This window comes from Nicotiana tabacum, chromosome 9, assembly GCF_000715075.1.
Source record: "Nicotiana tabacum cultivar K326 chromosome 9, ASM71507v2, whole genome shotgun sequence".
NCBI lineage: Eukaryota > Viridiplantae > Streptophyta > Magnoliopsida > Solanales > Solanaceae > Nicotiana > Nicotiana tabacum.
The window spans coordinates 9833860-9855808 of record NC_134088.1 but is presented as its reverse complement, the minus strand read 5'-3'; the positions used below and the strand labels follow the sequence as shown (position 1 = coordinate 9855808).

Below are 21949 nucleotides of genomic sequence, written 5' to 3'. Positions count from 1 at the left end.
TTAATGGTAAGAAATTCTAGACCCTTGTTACCCACTCCAAGTTCTTCTAGGAGTTCAAATTTTAGAAGTTATTATCACTTAATGGGACCTGAAAGCAGTAGGGGTTCAAATGGAGGAAAGTACTCTAATCCTAGTAATCATTCTACACTAAAGGGACCAAGAAAACTTTCTGCCACAGAAATGGACGAGAGGAGGGCCAAAGGGTTATGCTTTTGGTGTGATGAGAAATATATTCCTGGTCATAACTGTAAGAAGAAAAAATAGTTGTATGTTCTGGAGTTGGAGGAAGATATTGAGGTACTGGAGGAGGAAGAACCCGCAATGGAAGAAGAAAATACTGAGGAGTCCAATCTTAGTCCTCAGATGTCCGTCCATGCATTGGATGGAACAGTGGATTACAGAACAATGAGAGTAAAAAGGTCTATAAAGGGGAAGATGGTACATGTGTTGGTGGATTCTGGGTCAACTCACAATTTCATGGATGTGAACGTTGCAAGGAAATTAGGAATTCAGTTGGAAACTATTCCTAGTTTCTTTGTGGTTGTTGCCAATGGTAGTAGGGTTCATAACAAGTTTATGAGCAAGAAGGTGAAATGGAGGATGCAAGGAGTGGATTTTATGGCTGACATGTTGGTGATACCTTTAGGAGGTGCTGATGTAGTGTTGGGAATTCAGTGGCTTATTACACTAGGAGATATCAAATGGAATTTCAGACAACTGAAGATGGAATTTCAGACAACTGAAGATGGAATTTCAGATTAATGGGAAGAAAATATCACTCAGGGGAAGTCCATCTGGTGATTCCAAGATGGTTAGCAGTCAAAAGATGCAGAAATTGTTAAACAGACCTACTCAGCTGAGTATGATGACAGTGACTTTTGTGAAGCATACTGCTGCCCAGACTCTCAGCTTATCAGAGATGCATTTAGGAGGAAATGGTAAGACTTGTCCTAGTGATTTACAGCAAATACTTGATCAATATTTCCCTATTTTTGTTGTTCCTAGTGAGCTTCCACCTCACAGGAGTCATGATCATAAAATAGTCTTGAAGGAGGGAGTTTTTCCCATTAATGTAAGACCTTATCGATATCCAGCCTCTTAGAAGGATGAGATTGAGAAAATGGTACAAGAATTGTTGCAAACAGGTATAATTAGACCAAGTTTGAGTCCTTATTCATCACCGATAGTCATGGTTAAGAAGAAAGATGGTTCGTGGAGGTTGTGTATTGACTATAGAGAATTGAATAGGGCCACCGTCAATGACAAGTTTCCAATACCTGTCATTGAAGAATTATTGGATGAATTGGGAGGTGCTCAGTTTTTCTCTAAGCTAGACCTTAGAGCGGGATACCACCAGATCAGGATGTGCCCTGTTGATATTGAGAAGACAGCCTTTAGGTCACACCATGGACATTATGAGTTTGTGGTGATGCCCTTTGGACTCACAAATGCACCATCTACTTTTCAAAGTCTAATGAACCACATCTTCCAGCCACACTTGAGAAAAATCATTTTGGTTTTCTTTGATGATATCCTTATATACAGTCCTTCATGGTCCAGCCATCTAAATCATTTGGAAATAACTTTTCAGATCCTACAATCAAATAGCCTATATGTAAAGATGAGTAAATGTTCTTTTGCAACAAAGGAGGTTGAACACTTGGGGCATGTAATTTGTGGTAATGGAGTGTCTGCTGATCCTAAGAAGCTGGAAGCTATGCTTAAGTGGCCCCCTCCAAGGAATGTGAAAGAGCTTAGGGGTTTCCTGGGGCTCACTAGATACTATAGGAGGTTTATAAGAGCATATGGCCTGTTGGCTAGACCTCTTAGCAATCTGTTAAAAAAGGGAATATTTCAGTGGACCAAAATAGCTGAGAATGCTTTCAACAAGTTAAAGGAAGTCATGTCTTCACCACCAGTTCTGGCATTGCCTAACTTTTTTGAAGAATTTGTGATCGAGACAGATGCTTGTGATGATGGTATTGGGGCTATTTTAATGCAGTCATGACATCCATTGGCATTCTTTAGCAAGGCCTTAGGAGTCCAACATAGTAGGTTATCTGTGTATGAGAAGAACATGATGACAATAGTAGCTGCCGTGCAGAAGTGGAGGCCCTATCTGATCGGGAAGCATTTTATTATCAAAACTGATCATCAGAGTTTGAAATACTTGATGGACAGAAGATATCTACCCCCAGCCAACAGAAGTGGATAGCTAAGCTTTTGGGATATGATTTCACTATTGTATACAAGAAAGGGAAGGAGAATTTAGTAGCAGATGCATTGTCTCGAGTGGCCAAGTTATACTCCATGATTGTCGTAATTGGTCAGTTTGTACAGCAGATCAAGGATTCTTACAAGGATGATAGCAAGATTTCTAAATTGATTCAACAACTTCAGTTAAACCCCAATAGTAGGCCAGGCTATGTTTATAAAGATGGGTTGCTATACAGGAAGGGCAAGGTGTTTGTGGGCAGAGATGCAGAATTGAGAAAGGAGCTACTTAAGCTGCACCATGACAGTGCACTAGGGGGGCATTCAGGTATCATTGCTACTCTGCACAGGCTAAAAAGTGTTTACTACTAGAAAAGTATTAGAAAAGATATGTACAAACATATTCAAGAGTGTGAGATTTGCTAGAAGAACAAGGTGGAGAATGTGGCCTATCCAGGACTACTCCAACCTCTACCAATTCCTAAGAGAGTGTGGCAGGATATCAGCATGGATTTCATTGAGAGATTACCTAATTCTTCAGGTAAAACAACTATTCTGGTGGTAGTAGACAGGTTGAGCAAGTATGCTCACTTTATGGCATTGAAACATCCGTTTACAGCGGAAAGGGTGGCACAAGTTTTCATGGAAAATGTCTACAAACTCCATGGATTGCCGCAGACAATTGTGTCTGACAGAGATACTATATTTTAAAGTAAATTTTGGCAGGAGCTCTTTGGCCTTCAAGGAGTCACCTTGCATCATTCTACAGCCTACCAACCTCAAAGTGATGGGAAAACGGAGGCTGTTAACAAGTGTCTAGAAGGATATTTGAGGTGTATGTGTAGAGATAGACCAAAGAATTGGGCAGCTTGGTTGCCACTTGCTGAATGATAGTACAATACCAACTTTCACAACTCCACTAGAACTACGCCTTATGAGGTATTGTATGGACAGAGCCCTCCTCTCCATCTCCTATATTTACCTCAGAGTTCAATGGTGGAGGCTGTTGACAGAAGCTTACAAGCAAGGGAATCCACAATCACGATGTTGAAGCATCATTTGAAATTGTCTCGAGACAGGATGAAAATGCAAGCAGATAAAAGAAGATCAGAGAGGTCCTTCCTAGTCGATGATTGGGTGTACATTAAATTGCAACCTTATAGACAAATTTTGATACGTGGGGATGATTATTCTAAGCTCAGTCCAAAGTATTTTGGTCCATTTCGGGTGATCAAGAAGATCGGGCAGGTTGCATATCAGCTGGATCTTCCCCCTAATGCCAAAATTCACCACATTTTTTATGTGTCGCAGTTGAAAAAGAAGCTAGGAGATAAGCCAGTGCTTCCTTACCTTCCCATTTCATTATCTTCTAATGGTCACATTATGTTGGAACCTGAGGCTATTGTAGAAAGAAGAATGGTCCAGAAGCACCACCGACCAGTCACTTAAGTTCTTGTCACGTGGTTTAATTGCTCAACTGCTGATAACACCTGGATGGATTTACAAGCCCTGCAGCAACAGTTTCCTCATTTCAATCCTTGAGGACAAGGATCATTTCGAGGGGGGATTAATTGTTATATTCATTTTATACAAGAGGGTATTTTTCTCACTACTGTAATAAGTAAGGGATATAGTTGTCAATTACCATATTGCTAATAACGGATTAGTTAGTCGATTAAGTGGAAGGTCAGTCTATTATTAGTTTGTTATTAGATACAGGATATATAGGAGATGGGTTTTACCAGTTAGGAGTTATGATAATAAAATCAATCTTCTTTCTCTATTCTCTATTCTCTGAACTCTCAATTTACCCTCTGCAAATACTTGTTCAAAACCATTCTCTTCGTTGGTTTCTTAGAGATTTGCTTACTATTCCTTTTTGGTTGTACCAGTAATCTTGCTACCAAATATACCATTAGCCTAATGGTATATTAAGTTGAAATTTGATGTGAAAAATAGAGTTAAATTTAACTACTATGGGCAAAGTTGTAAGGCTCTTATTCAAATTGCTTATTACTTCTCTAATACGAAGGTGTCTTTCTTAATAAATTGATCTTTAGCATATTGTTACATCCATTCTGAAAAGATTAAGTCCTGCTTACAAGAGTTTCTTTCAATTTTAAGTATATAATACGATAATAGAATTCTGCAATGCCAATGCACAATGCAATTAGATTTTATTAGCTAGAAATTCTTTCAAACGGTTTTATTAAGTTGATATTGATAGCAAGTGAAACTATTGTTATTAAAACCACAAGTCTAAAGTCTTCCTTACTTTTTCTTAAAATTTCGTGACTAGTCAAGCTAAAACAAATAAAATAATCTAGAAAAATAATAAAAAATAAAAGAGTGAAGTAAACCTTAAATACCCTACTAATATACTCTCTAGTCTCTCCATTTCCCTTTCATTTCCTGCCGTTAACTACCTCCGCCGTCCGCCGGCGACTATAAATTCAATAAATTCGCCGTACCTTCAACCTGATCACCGAAAATTTTCTTAAAAATCTCAAAATTTCAAAGAAAAAAAAAAAAAAACACCCTACTAATTGCTAGAACACAACATCATTAGACAAGGCATTGCTTGTTGTAGACTAAAAAAGTCCTATATCAATATGGGTTATGATGGGATGGATAGTATCTCTCCACCCTTAATTGGAGGTCTCGAGTTCGAATCCTGAATACGTAAAACATCCTGTTAAGAAGTACTTCCCCCTTAAATGGCCTTATGCAGCCAAATTCGGATATGGTCTGCTTCAATGGGGATACCGTATATCGAATGGGTTAAACCAATCCAAAGAAGTCCTATAATCTTGAACTGCAAGAAGAATGAAAAACAAATACTATAAGTTGATCTATGGAAGACTCAATTCTCATTTCCAAGACTTAATAAGCTAGTAAATATTAAAATTAAAAGATAAAAGAAAGGTAAAAAATGATGACCCTTTACCTAGATTTCTTCAAAAAAGTGGAAATAGTAAACATAACTAATCTAAAGTTGTAAACATTATGCTTCTGTTGACTCATTCTTTTCATAAATTAAAACACTTGAGGACAGACAGAGACCCCTTTTAAAGCTCAATCCCACTTTAGCTTTTATAGTTTAGTGCACCAAATTCTAAGCATTCTAATGAGGCTTTTTTGACCCAATTCTTTTCCTTTAAACTAAAGCTTCCTCTTTTTAAAGTTTTTAGGAAAGAAATAAAATAATTGCAACTTTAGTTTAACACTATCCTATCCCCGGAGAGTCTTAGAGAACGGTAAAAGTTATCTTTGTGTGACCTATAGGTTACTGGTTCAAGCCATGAAAGTCGCCACTAATACTTACATTAGAGTAGGCTGTCTATATCAACATGGGTGGAGCTAGAGTGCTCAGAGCGGGTTCGGTCGAACTCAATACCATTGGTTCGAACCTTGTATGTCTTTAAAAAATTCATTAAATATGTATAAATTATTAACTTAGTCACGTAACTTAAGGCGATTAAAATTCTAAATCCATAAGCTTGAAATACTGATCATGCCTCTGTATATCACATCCATCGAGAAGCATCCCTTTCTCCGACACTACGTGATGCAGGATATTTTGTGCATCGGCCGCCCTTTATTTAGTTTAGTACTACTCACATCTTTGTTTTCTATATTTATATTGGGGTGTGGTTATGGCATACTAAAAGAAATATGTGTACAATCAGTTACTGATGATGCTTCTTCATTAAGTAGGCCAACCAACCCCCCCACCCCCACACAGAAAAGGTTAGGTTGACCATGTAACAAATTAGTAATTGATACTAAAAGTAGGTTAGATTTTCCACCTCACAGTAACATGGTCGGCTTAATTAATTAAGCATGAGATCCTATAACAAAATCTTTTTATTCTATAATTTATGTATCATAACATAAATAATTATAAACCAAAATAATAAAAAAAATGTCAATGGTAATTGCGGAGTGTAGGGAACGGAAAAAACACTTCGATGTTTATATCAGACAAATAAATAGATATATATGTCATATATCTTTAGGCATTAGAGGGCATGGAATCATGACGGCGATAACAATAACAACAAAAAATCTAGTGTAATCCCACACGTAAGATTTGGAGAGGATATTGTGCATGCAGACCTTACCACTACCTTTAAGAAGGCAGAAAGACTGTTTCCGAAAGACCCTCGATTTAAGAAAGATAAAAGGAAGGAGCAATAACAAGCAAACCAATTAGAAAACTGAAGTGAACATACAAGACCAATATTAAGTACTGAAATCAGAAAACCAAAGCAAAAGAAACAACGTAACAAGTAATAACAGAAATCTACAAATAAGAAAATACAAGACTAACACTAGGTAATGCACTACAACTACTAGAACGAACAAGGACAATGCCCGGCTACCTAACACTTTAATACACGGCGTGAAATCATGGATAATTCTAGCTCTAAGAGGAATGTAATTGCCTTAAACCTTCACATAATTATTAGATAATAAGAAGACCTAGCTGGAAAATAGTGGTCATAACTCATAAATTATTGAGTTTAATGAGGCGCTGCTCCCTTTAATGAGACTTAGGCGATGACACAACGTAAATTCAGATTAATTGAGACTCCAAAACGGACACTGAATATCAGGTAGGAAACAAAAAAAGTTATTTACAATTTAAGTCGTGACATCTTACTCATTATAATTAGTGTCCTTGGATTAGATATATGAGTCTAACCAGTCAAAAAGTATGTTTGTTATTTTCTTTTGTCACTTCTGGAATGCAAAGTGCAGCTAAAATTTACCTAAGATTACAATATATATATATATATATATATATATATATATATATATATATATATATATATATATATATATAAGGTAAAATTTTAAATTTTAGAGGTATATAATATATATTTAATATTCTATTGTCGGGAAATTTTTTTCAATTTTTTTACCCTTGGGAAATTTTTAACTTTAACATTGTGTGAATTCATGAAGGTGATATCACTAGATCAATTGTCATTTGCTTAGCTTCTTTTGGGAGTTGAGATGATAACAACTATTATGTCTCAATTCTAAATTAAGGTAATTATATGAATCTGTATGACATATAATATTTAAGCTCATCACGGGCTAATATCAAACAATAATAAAAATAAAAATTATTGGAAATTCTCTATATTTTTTATTGATATATAAATTTCTGACATGATTAAAAGATGGCTAAAAATATAAGACCTAAAGTAAATGTATTAATATGATTAAAACATATATTCCCAAACTAATCAGCCCTCTCATGCGAGATAACAAATGCATTAAGTGGTATTGTACTACCCGCTAAAGTTTTTGTACTTTACTTTTCCAGGAAAATAACATTACAAAAAGGAGTTGACGACGGACAAATTATATCGACAAACTGCAAAAATCTGTTGTTGCTAATCCTATTTACTGTTGGTGACAAAGTACATTAACGCTTGGTGACAAAGTGCATCGACGGGAGTTGGAGATAAGTGCTTCAATAAAATTGGGTGTTGGTGACAAAGTGCATCAACGATTGGTGATAAAGTGCATCAACGTGAGTTGAAGACAAGCGCTTCAACAAATTTAGGGATGAAGACATGTGCTTCATCAAAAGTGAAAGTTGGAGAGAAGTGCTCCATCATAACTGCACAACGAACAAGTCAAACATATACAACTTTGAATTACGGAAGAATGTTGGAAAACTAATTCAAAGTTGTAGTAAGAAACCATAGTTATTTAGGATTTAATTTATTTAATTCATGTCTAAATATGATTTGCAGTTAACATAAATATAAGAATAGACTTTCCTGTTTCTAGTTAAAATAGGTTTCATACTATTATAAATAGGGATATTGATAGCTTATTTTATGTGTAGAGAAAATAAAGATAGTTGTAGAGATCAATCTGAATTTATAATAAAATATTTTCCTTCGTTTACCAACAGATTATCAAAATCATATTAGTTAGTTACGGGACTATTTATTGATATATTAATGACGAATTTTATAGCTGATTTTTGTGTTTTAATATTACAATTCCAACTCCAAATAACATTATTAATTCCTTCCAACAAGGCTATATAGAGCTAGATTGAATTCATTCATTCATAATGAATGATTAGGTAAGTAGGGCTAAATGATTGAATTCTTCTATGACTAATTATTACTTAGAAACTTTAATGGTATTTGCTTAACTAGTAAGGATTGTGGTCCGGTAGTAAGTACTATTTCATCCTTAATCAAAGATTTCAGATTGAGCCCATGGGTATGGAGTCGTCTTTGTTAGCGAGCGCTCCCCCCCCCCCACACCCACACCCTCCTCCAATGTGAGACTTCCCGATGTTGAATTTAATCGGGCTCTAATACGGATGCACAGAATAGGAAACTAAAAAAAATTAAAGATTTGAGTCCAAGTTGCTCTTTAAATGAAAGAGGACCAAAATCTAAGAGCTAGTAGCTAGATAGCCATATTGGCTTTGTTGGGGACCCCTCACGGCTTTAATTTGTGGTCCGAGAAAATTTAATTCAAAGCACAATAATTCTCTTATATTTATTAATTCCTACGTAATTTCCTCATGCAAATGTCTTATCCTTTTTGCTTTTAATTTTCTTTCTACTGTTATTAGCATACTAATCACATGCATGTAGACTTTATAGTCTTTTATGACTATGTCTTATTTCTCATAATAACAAGTTGACTATAATTACTTTAATCCTTATCATAATTATTTGTACTACCTTTTTAGTCATTATTTGTTTAATCAATCTAGTGAGTTACTCTCTTAATGATGTTTAAAAAGAAAAAGTATTAATTAGTATGTAGAAAAAAAATTCCACATTTCCTCGAACATTTATTGAATTTCTGATAGAGAGTAAATGTGATAATTTACAGATCATTGCCTGATAAAAAATGTAAGGTCATATAAAGAAATATTTAACTTTCCTGATTAAGAAAATTTGATAAAATAAATTAAAAATAGTAGACAAACTTACTTGTCCATTATATTGAAAAAATATTATTCACTTTTATTTGTCCAGTTTGAAAACCCGAGACATAATTTACTTATTTTATATATATTTTATCATTATTATTATTAAGTACAACAAATCATTTACAATTCGTTTCCTAGCGTATTATAATTAGGGGTGATATAGTAAAATTATTATTTTATTAATTATTTTCTTAAGGGGTATGCCAAGTCAAACATGGACAAGTAAAGATAAACGGAGGAAGCAATAAGAACTTGTGCCACTAAAGTTGTAAAGGAATAGTACAAAATGCTCCTCAATCGTTAATTAAAAGTCTCGAATTTAACCTATTGGTAAATAATCGCCTTTAATAGAAAGCATTTATTATTTCAAGTTATAATTTTCCGGCGTGATTCCGAATTAGTCGGACCAAATGTTATGTATTACTTGTAACTACTATAGCACTAAACGTAGAGCATCAAACAAAAGAAAATTATTACAAATATATAATATAAGAATTTAAGGACAAACTTTGTAACAATATAAGATCCAATAAAGGAAGGTTCAAAGTTTGGCCAAAAAAAAACAAGACAATGAAAGAATGTTTGAATCTGACATTGTCTCTCTGACACACCAATCTGAAAAATAAAACTTCGTTAAATTGTTTAGATCTCCATAGCAGCCTTTGACCGAATCTTACCATCATTTTTTCTTAACCTTTATTTTCTTTTAACTATTTTTTTCCTCTCCGTATAACCTATATATTACGAGTTTGAGCCGTTGAAGCAGACACTAATAGTTTGAGCCGTAAAAGCAGCCACTAATACTTGTATTAAGGTAAGTTGTCTACATCAGAACCTTTGAGATGCGATCCTTCTCCGAAACTTGCATGAACACGGAATATTTTGTGCATCAAGTTGCCTCTATTTTCTCTTTCTTGCCCAAATCTTTTTAATGTAACTAGTAGTAATAGTAATTTTCTCGAGGTTCTCATGTTTTTTTTTTCTTTTATGAACCAATTTTCACACCAAAGTCACTATTGTCCTCGTTGGATTAATCATGGTTTAGCTAAAAACTAGTTAGAATTTTCTTTTTCCCTGTAATTATTAGTATATTCTATGTCTATAATTCTAAATAAATTTGAAAGAAAACTACTTAAAATAGAAGTAGAAATTTCACTAGCTAATGCCTCATAATATCTACAAATATTAAAAGCACAACGGTGTTTAATTATTTTTTTCATGGGTTATATCAGATTCGTGTGATCATCGATATAGGATTTTATTAAACTACTAAAATCATATAATAAATTAGCGTTGTATTCATTTTTTTTAAAATTTTGTACGCAAACAAGGTAATTTTATGATGTTTTTTTTTTCTAAACTAAATTGTTGTTGTGCCCATTGACTCTATCTAAAATAGTAGCTATGAGTTAAATAAAGTTCAAGTACATCTTCCATTTATATAAGTTATGATGATTGAATTTTTTATCCAAAATCTTCAACTACCAATTATTGTCTAATATATTTAGGTAAACTTTAGTTGACACATACTTTTATCATTAATTATAAAAAATATAATTTGTGTGATCATGAATTGCATGCTTCTTTAGTAAATAATTAACTTCATCTAACACTTGGCAATTCCACAACTAACTATATTTTCTCACCCTAATTCAATGATACAACTATTCTTACTCCTTCTAATTCACTTTAATTGATTTTTTGGCTATTTTCACACATATTAAAGAATTTACCTTTTAATATTAATTAATAATAAAATTAACCATATTAACTTTTACTATTTCGTTAATTTGTTTCTTGAAAATATAATAGATTCTCCGAGACTCTTTAATCTAAGGGCAACTTTGAAAAAAAGAAGTTATTTATTTCTTGATATCTGAAAAAAATTAAATATTATGGACCACAAAAAAAGGCCAAAAAATTAATTAAAATGGATCGGAGGAAATAATATGTTCTTAGTTTAAGTTATGTGAATAATTTACAAATCAAGTCACTTATAATTTAATTGCAGGTAAATCTTTATGATAAGCATTACTTGATAACATATTGAAAATAAAAAATAACCTACTATAATAGATTAAACTGAACCAATTGTGTAAAAAAAAATCTTAATGCAAATCTCTCTCTTTTTTTTAAGCATAAAACAATTCTTGAAGGCTAAACTTGACTTTTCACCAAGTCATAGATAATGGGCGCCCATAAATGATGAATCAAAAAAGAAAAAATATTATTAGAAAAAAAGAGTGTAATAAATTAATAAATAAAAATAATACTACCAACCAAAAAAATAAGAAATAAAAAAATAAACAGTGGGCATTTTACAGATCATCTGAAAAAACCAACATGCACCAGTTCTCTTTGCTTCTTTTAATTCTTTGTTTCCCCAATACACACACCACACCCCGCTTAGATCGGATCTTTCTCAACAAACCACTCAAAAACAACAACAAAACAAAACCCAAAAAAAAAAATATTTTTTTATATATACAAAAAAATAGACCAAGAACTTTCTCTCCCATATTTTCTTGCAAAAAAGATTGATGCTTTTGCCAAATTCATGGCTTAAATATATATTGAATGATTTTATTGTCAAATTTAGGTTGTTGGGTTTTTGATAATGGGGAATGTAACAGCAAGTGTAGCTGCAAAATTTGCATTTTTTCCACCAGACCCACCAACATATGAAGTATTTAAAGATGAAGAAGAAAGTAGTAGGCTTTGTTTTAGTGGAATAACAGCTGATAAGAATGTGAATGTTCATTTATTGGATACAAAAGGTGGTAATAAAATTGTAGCCACTTTTTGGAAACACCCAAATGGGAGATTTACTCTTCTTTATTCTCATGGAAATGCTGCTGATTTGGGACAAATGGTTGATCTTTTTGTTGAGCTTAGAGCTCACCTCCGTGTTAATATTATGTGGTATGTTAAATTCCTTTTTTTCTTGGTCATATTCTTCTCTTATTTATTTACATCATTGTGTGTGCGCGCATTGGTTTTGGGAAGGGGAGCCTTGGCGTAAATGGTAAAATTATTGCTTCCTGAGGTCATGAGTTCGAGCCGTGTAAATAGCCTCTTGACCAGTAACGGGTTCGAGCTGTGAAAATAGCCTCTTGACCAGGTCACGGGTTTGAGCCGTGGAAACAGCCTCCTTGCAGAAATGCAGGTAAGTTGTGGTCCGCCCTTTTCCGGACCATAGCGGAAGTTAGTGCACGGGGCTGCCCTTTATTGTGTCTGTGTGTGTGTTTTGTTTGTAGGAGTGTTTAAGAATGATTAATTTCATGGGGTTTGCTTGTTTTTTGATAGTATTGTTAATGGTTGTTCCAAATTTTTAATCTTTATAATGTTTTTGTTGTATGTTCCATGTATGAGCTTGAGTTTTTAATTTTCCTTATTGTTTTGTGGTGTGGGGTTTTTTTTTTGGGTGGTTGTGAGGGGGGGGGTGTTGTGGGTGTTTTAAGATAATGATTTTATGGGTTGTGCTTGGTCTTGATGGTATTGATAATGGTTGTTTCAAAGTTTTGATGTTTACCATGTTTTTTTTGTATATTGCTTCTGCCTAATATGTTCTTTGTGTGTGTGTTTTTTTTTTGGTTTATGGGGTGTTTTAGAGTAATTGATTACATGGGTTTTCTTTGTTTTTTTTGGTATTGTTAATGGTTGTTCCAAAGTTTTGATCTTTACTTTGTTTTGTGTACATTGGTTCTGTCTAATATGTTCTTGTTGTAATTCTCTGTATAATACTTTGTGTAATTATGTGTTTTCTTTTCCATTTTGTGGTGGGTTTTTTTTTTTTTTTTGGGGGGGGGGGAGTTGGGGGTTGGGGTGTGTTTTAGAATAATTGATTACATGGGTTTTTCTTGTTTTTTTATTGGTATTGTTAGTGGTTATTTCAAAGTTTTGATCTTTATCATGTTTTTGTGTATATTGGTACTGTCTAGTGTGTTCTTGATGTAATTTCGTATATGATACTTTATATGATTAAGTATTTTCTTGATATCCAGTTGGGGAAGGGATGAAATTTCAGTAGGTTTGTTTTATTTTTTATTTTGGTGAATTGGTTTGTTGGAAACAACCTCTCTACTTTCACAAGGTCGGGGTAAGGCTGTGTACACGCTACCCTCCCCAGACCCCATTTGTGGGATTACACTGGGTTTCTTGTTGTTGTTGCTGGTGGTGAATTGGTTTGTTGTTCTAATTCATCTTATTGAGTAAATGCTCAAATCTGATTTAGTAATTTCAATAATATCTTAGTAATATCCTGCCCTTGTTTGGTGTTAGGATTTTGGACCCGCTGTTTCTGAACTTGTTAATCTGTCTTTCCTAAACTTACAAGAATTTTGTAGTTCTATTAATACTGTATCATCATGCAATTACAATTCCTGAAAGTTCTACTGTTATAATCTCCTTTTTTCTTTGGCACTGATGTCATTGTTTGCATGCTGGATTGCAGCTATGATTATTCGGGATATGGCGGATCATCGGGTAAGGTAAGGAAATTATAATGCTAACTTTCATTTCTAACTTCTGATTAGCCAGCAATTGGCATCAAGTCATTGATCCTGTTGCCTTCTAAGTTTTGGTCTACTTGTTCCAATCTTCACATATTGATGTCAGTTTACTTGTATCAGCCATCGGAGTTCAATACGTACTATGACATTGAAGCTGTCTATAATTGTTTGAAGAGCGAATACGGCATTAAGCAGGAGGATATTATTTTGTACGGACAATCTGTTGGCAGCGGGCCAACACTACACTTGGCATCTCGCTTACAGAGGTTAAGAGCCATTGTTCTTCATAGTGCTATACTTTCAGGAATACGAGTTCTATATCCTGTAAAGATGACATTCTGGTTTGACATTTTCAAAGTAAGTATTTCTTTTTTCCTCGTTTTCTCCTGGTTGATTAATTATGACGAAGTATCATGCTGACAAATTTCTTTCCTTTTGCAGAATATAGACAAAATACAAAAAGTCAGCTGCCCAGTTTTAGTGATCCATGTAAGAAACATTTAGTTCGTTCTTCCTTCTAGATACTTTCACATACTTTTTGTTTTCTGCTTTGTTATATTTAGTTGATCGATTATTCACAAAAAAGTATGCTTCTGTATGTTCTTCATTCTTCAAAGTTTCTTCATTCTTGCTGACATTCCAAGAAAATGGAATGGTAGGGGACTAGGAATATGTGACACAAAACAATAATAAGTTGGTGAAATGGAGGAGTGCGACAGGATTGATATAAGACCAGCATTCTTAGATTGGAGTAAATGTTGAGACTCTAAGATCCACAAGATTAGACTAGATTAGAACTGCTCGCATTCTATTAAGATGGATAGTAAGACTAGAATGCAGATAGTAAGATGGGTGTATGATCATACAAGATTGCGCAAGATTAGAAATGATCACATTCGATAGAAGGTGCAAGTAGCACAGACAAAGGATAAGCTGAGGTAACATCAGTTGATATGGACTGGTCATGTCTTACATAGACCTCCCAACGCACCCCTTCGGTAGATGCAAAAAACATGATTGACGATATTTTGTTAATTGGATAAGGTAGACCTAGAATTGCATGAAAGGAAATGATCTCAAAAGACTGACAATCTCTCGAAATCCACGCAGAGAAAAGGACACAATGAAAGCAAAAATCTATACAGGCAAGACTAGTTGGCATTAAGGCTATGTCGGGATGCTATGCTTTCATTAGGCTCAATGTTGTAGAAGTCATTTTAGTCTGAAGATTTGTATGCCAGTAGAAAATGTAGAGAACCTCTAGTGCTAGAGTACTCCAAGTTATTGAATACTGGAAAAGACGGGTACAAATAGAGTGAAACGGATAGTGAGAATCCATTGCCAACTAGCTTGGGACTGAGGCGTAATTGTCATTGTTGTTGTGGATAAGTTTCATGACATGGACAAGTAGTTTTTCCAAAGTTATGCCAAAATCTTGTAGAAAAGCATGTTCAACCACCTGCCTTGTTGCTTTTAATTGGCGAAACTGCTTTTGTCTTTTTGTTACATCCTATTAAATTTTTTCAAGATAAAAGTCTTAACGAAATGGTATTGGTCTTTATAATTGAAGAGTTCTACTGGGCTCATGTTTATGCTCGGATTGGTAAAATAAAATAAAAAAATCAATATAATATATCTATATCTATATATATATATAGACATATCCGGAGAACCAGTACTTTTCTTTGGTTGTGCCTATTCATTATTTTCTTGATCTTTAGTGTATATTGAACGTGTTATAGCAGATATGTGAAACCAAGTTGCTAATAGTCTCACACTTTTAACCAAAGCTCGAGGCACATCCAAGTGCTTGTATCGCATTTATGTCACTCAACAACTGAAGTAGATGGGAGATTTATGTGCTGACATGTCAAAGACGCTTTTGATGACCTCTGTTGTCAAAATCCAATAGTGGACCATTTCACACTTTCCTTCCCCTGTATGATTAGCGAGCTCGCTATCAACTAGAATAGTTATTGTCTCATTGAAAGATCAAACCTGTTCTTGAAAGACCCTTAGACTATGACTATACAAGAAAAACAATTCACAATATTGCATCTAATTCACTTCAAAACCAGCTTAATTTTTCATTACTGGTCCTTTCTTTCAAGCAACCGTTTTTGATAAAAAGATATAAGGATTGCATACTCTGAAATCAAAACAAAAGTTAGGGTGAAATTGAAGAAAATAGAACCTTGTATAAAGAAATTTCTATGTCAATCCTTTTCCTTTTATCTCCTTCTTAGATTCTCCACTTGATCAATATTTTTTCATTCTCAGAATACCTTGCAAGTTTTCCACATAATATCTCTTACTATAGACATATTTTTATAACTCTATTCTTAGATATTTGAATTATTTTTAGCCGAATCCCTACACCTGTATCCATACCTAGATCCGTACCCACAAATCTTAAAATTTAGAAGGATCCGGCCTCTTAATTTGCACCTGTATCGGACACCCGCACCCGAGTCCGAGCAACTTAGGCTGACTTTACATGATTTTGTTGTCCTTTTATTCAAATATCCGGATAACTGTTACAAGTCTATGCTTCTAATCAGGGGTTATCTTTTTACACTTCTCTTTTCGACATAAACCATAGCACCAAATAGAATGCTTGAGTGACTGACCTATCATGTGATTAAATGATCATTTTAACTTTCCCTTTCATTAAGGTGCTTACCGGAATTAAATACACTGTTATCTTTTACTTGCTTCGTCAGTATCCTACAATTGTTGATGGTATTATTCTAATGTTGGGAACTGCATGAAAAATAATGGAGCACACTCGAGAACCTGCTTTAGAACAAGAGTATCTTCACTGTACATATTATCGAAATATGTCTTACCTTGGTCCTCTTTCCCACTCTCTTTTCCTTGTGTCATTGAAACTGTTTAGTTCAGATACTCTCAAAGGCCAGAGTATCCATGACCTCAGGGACGCATCAACCATTTTAACTTGTGGATTTATTTGAACCCTATAGCGTTTGCCCATACCCTGTATATGGATAAAGAAATCCATTAAATATCTATAAATATTTGATTGTGAGTGCAGTTACTATCATATATTAGTTTGAGTTCGTGTACCATAAACTTCAAATCCTTGATCCGCCTCTTCATAACCTGACACGACACGCAGTGAGCACTACAGTAAAACATCCTTTTCAAAGTTTCAATTGAAAAACCAGATCCTCAACACGTCCGTAAGATGTCTTCGATGTTGTCGGAGTAAAATTTAGGATATTGGGTTCTTATGTTGCAAGATATGACAGATTGAGAAACGAAGATGACAAAGGTAAACTAAGCAGGAAAAATGTGTCATGGCATCTTTAAATTATCTAACTCTCATTTAGGTTATGGACTATGTTGAATCATGCGCAGTTTCTTAAGGCTGTTGGAGTTGGTATGTGTTCACAACCCAATGACCAATATTACTATCATCGGACCTTTCGGGTTTGTAGTCCTTATTGACTACGTTGGGCATCATTTTTAGTTAAACTTCTAACATACTTGCACAGTGGGCTGGAGATGTTGGTTTCTGCTGGGCACCTAATTAGTTCACTCCCTATAGATCTCCTTTTCGAGAAAAAGTTCTGGAAGTTCTTGTTCATTTCCCAAGTGCGAGCTCCTAAACTTTTGTTTATGATTACATCTTCAAATTTAGTTTACTAGTTGTAACTGCTGACAAATTGGGGAATGGACCACCAAGGGGTATTTTGACTATACGATTAAAGCTTTTGGTGGGTCCAACTGGTAGCAAAGACTTGTCGCTGGGCCCGGCCATGTGGAATTGGTTAGTTCAAATTGTGCGGGTTGATAGGCCTCTAGGAAGTAATGGAAGGCCAAAGGAGAATTCTGGATGGAAAATCATGACATTAAGAAAATTAAACAGTTTACCTCAGTCCATTTTCATGGACCAACAAATAAGGAAACTTATAATGGACCCTAGAGGCTATAGAAGGATTCTATTGCTCAGTAAAGGACATCAATGGCAAAGCAATAGTGAAAGTTTAAGGGAAAATGACACTATATAGCCGCTCTCAAAATAATAGCCGAAAAAATGTATATTTTTTGTATATATATATATACATTCTGTTCGTTATATACAAAAATTATACAAATTTTATACAAATATAAATAGTTTCTGGCGCGGGCTATAAGTGAAAAAAGCCCAAAGTTTAACTGAATGCTTGGCGGTTTTGAGGAGGATACCGATGGCACATCAATGGCAAAGCAATAGTAACTCCAGAGCAGAATGCAATGTGTCACCAGAAGATCCTAGTAAAATTTCTCATGTGCTATTAAAAAGATGCAAGTATATTAAAAGATGAAAACTATTACTCTCCTGTACCAATTAACTTTCTCTTTCTTTTACAGCTAATGCAGCGGCTGAATATATTAAGCACTTAAAATGCTAGTTGCTTATGTCCTTGTAACCTTTTGAAAGTGTTACAGGAAAGTTCTCCTGCATATTTGAAATCACACTTTCTTGTTTAATACAGTCTGATGTATTTTACAGATAAATAGTTCCTTATCCACGATCACGTCTTATAGTGCAATCCCACTAGGCATTGCTGTTTAATGAAGTTGGAAATGATGCTTTTGTGCGCAAAAGGTCATTAATATTACCTTCTGGAGTGTCATTATTTTTCTTAATTTACATGCTTGATTAAACCTTAGATAGTTGCTTACACTGTCTTATTACATTGTTGTTTCTATTGTTTCTCTATTGCTCCATTTTTTACGTTCTTGAGCCGAGGGTCTTTCAGAAACAGCCTCTCTACCTTCATTGGTAGGGTTAAGGTCTGCGTACACACTACCCTCCCCAAACTTCACTTGTGGGATTCCACTGGGCTGTTGTTGTTGTTGATTAAACCTTAGATCCATGTATGTCTAAAATGCAAAAAGTCTAAACTTTTGTATGCTACTCAGTAAACTTAATGAATTCTTTAATGGCAGATACTATCGTTTCTTCAATTGAAATGATATTTTTGAAATGAACTTGGTCGCTAAAACGTATGATTGTCATCAGTTTTCAACTTCCCAATTATTAATTGCTAGAGTGTCAGTTCTAATTGTACGTCTGGATCCTTCGTCACAATCTAAGGCGAGGTTAACGTGAATACCTGATGTTTAAACCCATATATCCAGAGGAGTTTCCACAAGATAATGACGTGTTCCACATGTTTATCCTTAACATGGTTGTTATCTTGAGAAAGAGCTAAGATTAGTATGCTGTTCCTTTCTTTATTTTTTTTCTTTTTACCATCTCCCTCTTGCAAATGGATAGGCTTAAATCCGTAGCTGCAGAAATTTTTTCTATATGTCATATCATATATACTGTTATGATATAGGATTGGCTTGTTTGCTGTGTTAAAGCTCCTATACATTTGCAATATGATAGTACAACGCCCTTTTTGCACTTACCTACCAGACTTCTAGCATTTGTATGTCTCTGAAAAATGAGTTATTTGCAGGGTACAGCTGATGAGGTTGTTGATTTTTCACATGGTAAGCGTTTGTGGGAGCTCGCCAAAGAGAAATATGATCCGTTATGGGTCGAAGGTGGAGGACATTGTAATCTAGAGACATTTCCTGAGTACATTAAGCACTTGCGCAAATTCGTTAATGCAATGGAGAAACACTCGTTTTCTAAACGAAACAAGGCACGCCTTTCTCAAGCCCCAAGTATAACCGAATCCAAACACAACAGATGCTTAAGATTTGGAAAGAGATGAAATGATTTGTTCTAGTTATTACTAAGAAGTGTTGCACAGGAATTAGCTGCTTTTTCGCGGAAATAGAAAAGGTTTGCGTTTATTGCAGCAACATAACTGATTCAAGAACTGGCTGTTTTTACACCGATGTTACCAACTCAAGATTCTGCTGCTGAGCTTGTTTCATCATTTGCTAAAGATTGAGGTAACGCGAGTAAGATTTAGTCAGTTCGTTACAGATTGCTGCTCACTTGATTAGTTTATGTGTTGGACAAGATCAGTTGACTTGTCTGCTAATGTAACAGTGTGTATTATCCCCAGAAAAGATTATGGTTAGACTTGAATCAACTCTCTGTACATTAGGAATCTCAGTGTTTTATGTAGAGACCACTACCTTTTCTTGGCAATAGAGATGCAAATTTATTTGCTTGTATCATCTCCTATTTTATTTCCTAAAATCTTTTTCTTATACGACGTATCGATTTTCTGCTGTCTGGTTATCACGTTGTTGGTGTTATCTTTTTGACTTCCTTTGATGTTACAGCTCCACTGTCCTTACCATCGTCGTGAGCCGAGGTTCTATCAGAAACATCCTTTCTATTCCTCCGGAGTAGGGATAAGGCCTGCGTACACACTACTCTCCCTAGACCCCACTTGTGGGATTCCACTGGGTCGTTGTTGTTGTTGCTGTATCGATTGTCTATACTCTATCATTGTTGTAAATAATGCAGTTCTATCATACATCACACCCGAGCCGAGAGTCTACCGGAAACAACCTCTCTACCTTCTTAAAGGTAGGGGTAAAGTCTACGTATACACTATCGGAAATAGCCGAAGATGCTTCGTGCACCGGGCTGCCCTTTTTATCATATTCACTAATATTAATGTCCATGTATAGAGGCTGCAGATTCATTGTACATGTGAAAATTCACCTTGAAATAACACCACGTAAAACTATTTTCTATTATGCTCTCTTACAAATTCAGTCTTAAGTACATGCATCTGCCAATGTGAAGCCTCAGTTATATATTATAAAATATTACTAACTTTTTAAACCCTAAGCAGCCAAGTTTTACAAACAACTGCCCCATTGCAACTAAAGATGTGGCTTTGTAGTTAACGAAGTGGGTGGAAACCACGGGTGATCAGGTTCAGTATAGACAAAAAAATGTTAGGTAACTTTTTCCTATATATCTAAGTTTTGGTCGGCAATATTACCCGGTATATGTATGTAGTAGAATAATCGAGGTATTATTATAAGAAAAGTTTCTTCCTATATGTCTAAGCATTAGTTAGCAACGTTACACGGTATATGTACTCCTATATATGTAGTTGCTGCCTAGCAGGTATCTAGTAGAATAAATGAGGTATTGTTATAAGAAGGATCTCTTCCTATATGTCTAGCATTAGTCAGCAACATTACTCAATATATGTACTCCTATATATGTAGTTGCTGCCTAGCAGGTATCTAGTAGAATAATCGAGGTATTATTATAAGAAAAGTTTCTTCCTATATGTCTAAGCATTAGTTAGCAACGTTACACGGTATATGTACTCCTATATATGTAGTTGCTGCCTAGCAGGTATCTAGTAGAATAATCGAGGTATTATTATAAGAAAGAATTCTTCCTATATGTCTAAGCATTAGTAAGCAGTGTCTTGGTATATGTACTCCTATGTAGCAGCCGAGCAGGTATCTAGTAAAGTAATCGAGGTATTGTTATAGGAAAGATTTCTTCTTATATGTTTAAGTTGCGTTACTCAGTATATGTACTCCTATATAGCTGGTATCCGGTAGAATAATCGAGGCATTATTATAAGAAGGAAAAAAAATTATTGCTCCAAGTGAATTACTTGTGCACCCATATATAAGGAAGAAGATGGAAGCCTTTCAGAAGCTTTAAATATTTTAATGATTCTTTGCACAAAACTATGGAAATCTTAATAGGAAAGCCCAAATGACCAAATCTTTATACTTAAAAAAAGATTGTAATTTCCACTTTGAGTGGGATTTGTTTGCTTCTTTCTTGCACATGGTAGGTTACTTAGGTCCCATTGGCCATAGCTAAAAATTATTATAATTAATAAAACTAGTTCTATATTAGGACATCTGTAATACCCTTTTTATTTTACTTTTTTTTTAATTCTTATTAATATTTCTGTGTAGGAGAATTGATAGACTTTTCATGCCCTTTTTATTTTGTTTTTCTTGTTTCTTATACTGAAGAATATATTATGCCCAGAATATATTCTTTTATTGTCTGCAAATCTTATAACATATCAAGATTGTCTCTTAGTGGTATTGTTAGATGTGAAACTTTTTTTTAAGTGATGATTAAGAACACTTTAAATTAGGTTTTTCGACTTTGTTAACTATAAGTATTTATTTTATGAGTTTAAGTTCTATTCTCTGATATATAAAATATATTTACATAATCAATTCATTTATAAAGTTTGCAAGTCTTTATACTGTCGATCTATATAACTTAGTCCTTATTTTGAAAGTATGGGTTCTCCTTTTA

The 21949-nt window shown here is 34.4% G+C and overlaps 1 protein-coding gene across 1 annotated transcript; it reads left to right on the top strand.

Moving 5' to 3' along the window:
• The first annotated feature begins 11543 nt into the window (after nucleotides 1-11543).
• On the top strand, nucleotides 11544-19860 carry LOC107776253 (uncharacterized). Its single transcript, XM_075221433.1, has 5 exons — nucleotides 11544-12121; nucleotides 13653-13689; nucleotides 13831-14067; nucleotides 14152-14199; nucleotides 19188-19860. Exons 1-5 carry the CDS (start codon nucleotides 11817-11819, stop codon nucleotides 19446-19448), a joined length of 888 nt encoding a protein of 295 aa, XP_075077534.1. The 5' UTR covers nucleotides 11544-11816; the 3' UTR covers nucleotides 19449-19860.
• The last annotated feature ends 2089 nt before the right edge of the window (nucleotides 19861-21949 follow it).

Bases quoted from the DNA above. Each gene is read 5' to 3' on its own strand.
- LOC107776253 (XM_075221433.1), top strand. From the start codon at position 11,817: ATGGGGAATGTAACAGCAAGTGTAGCTGCAAAATTTGCATTTTTTCCA. The intron at 12,122-13,652 runs GTATGTTAAATT...GCTGGATTGCAG, and splicing joins CTCCGTGTTAATATTATGTG to CTATGATTATTCGGGATATG. The intron at 13,690-13,830 runs GTAAGGAAATTA...TACTTGTATCAG, and splicing joins ATGGCGGATCATCGGGTAAG to CCATCGGAGTTCAATACGTA.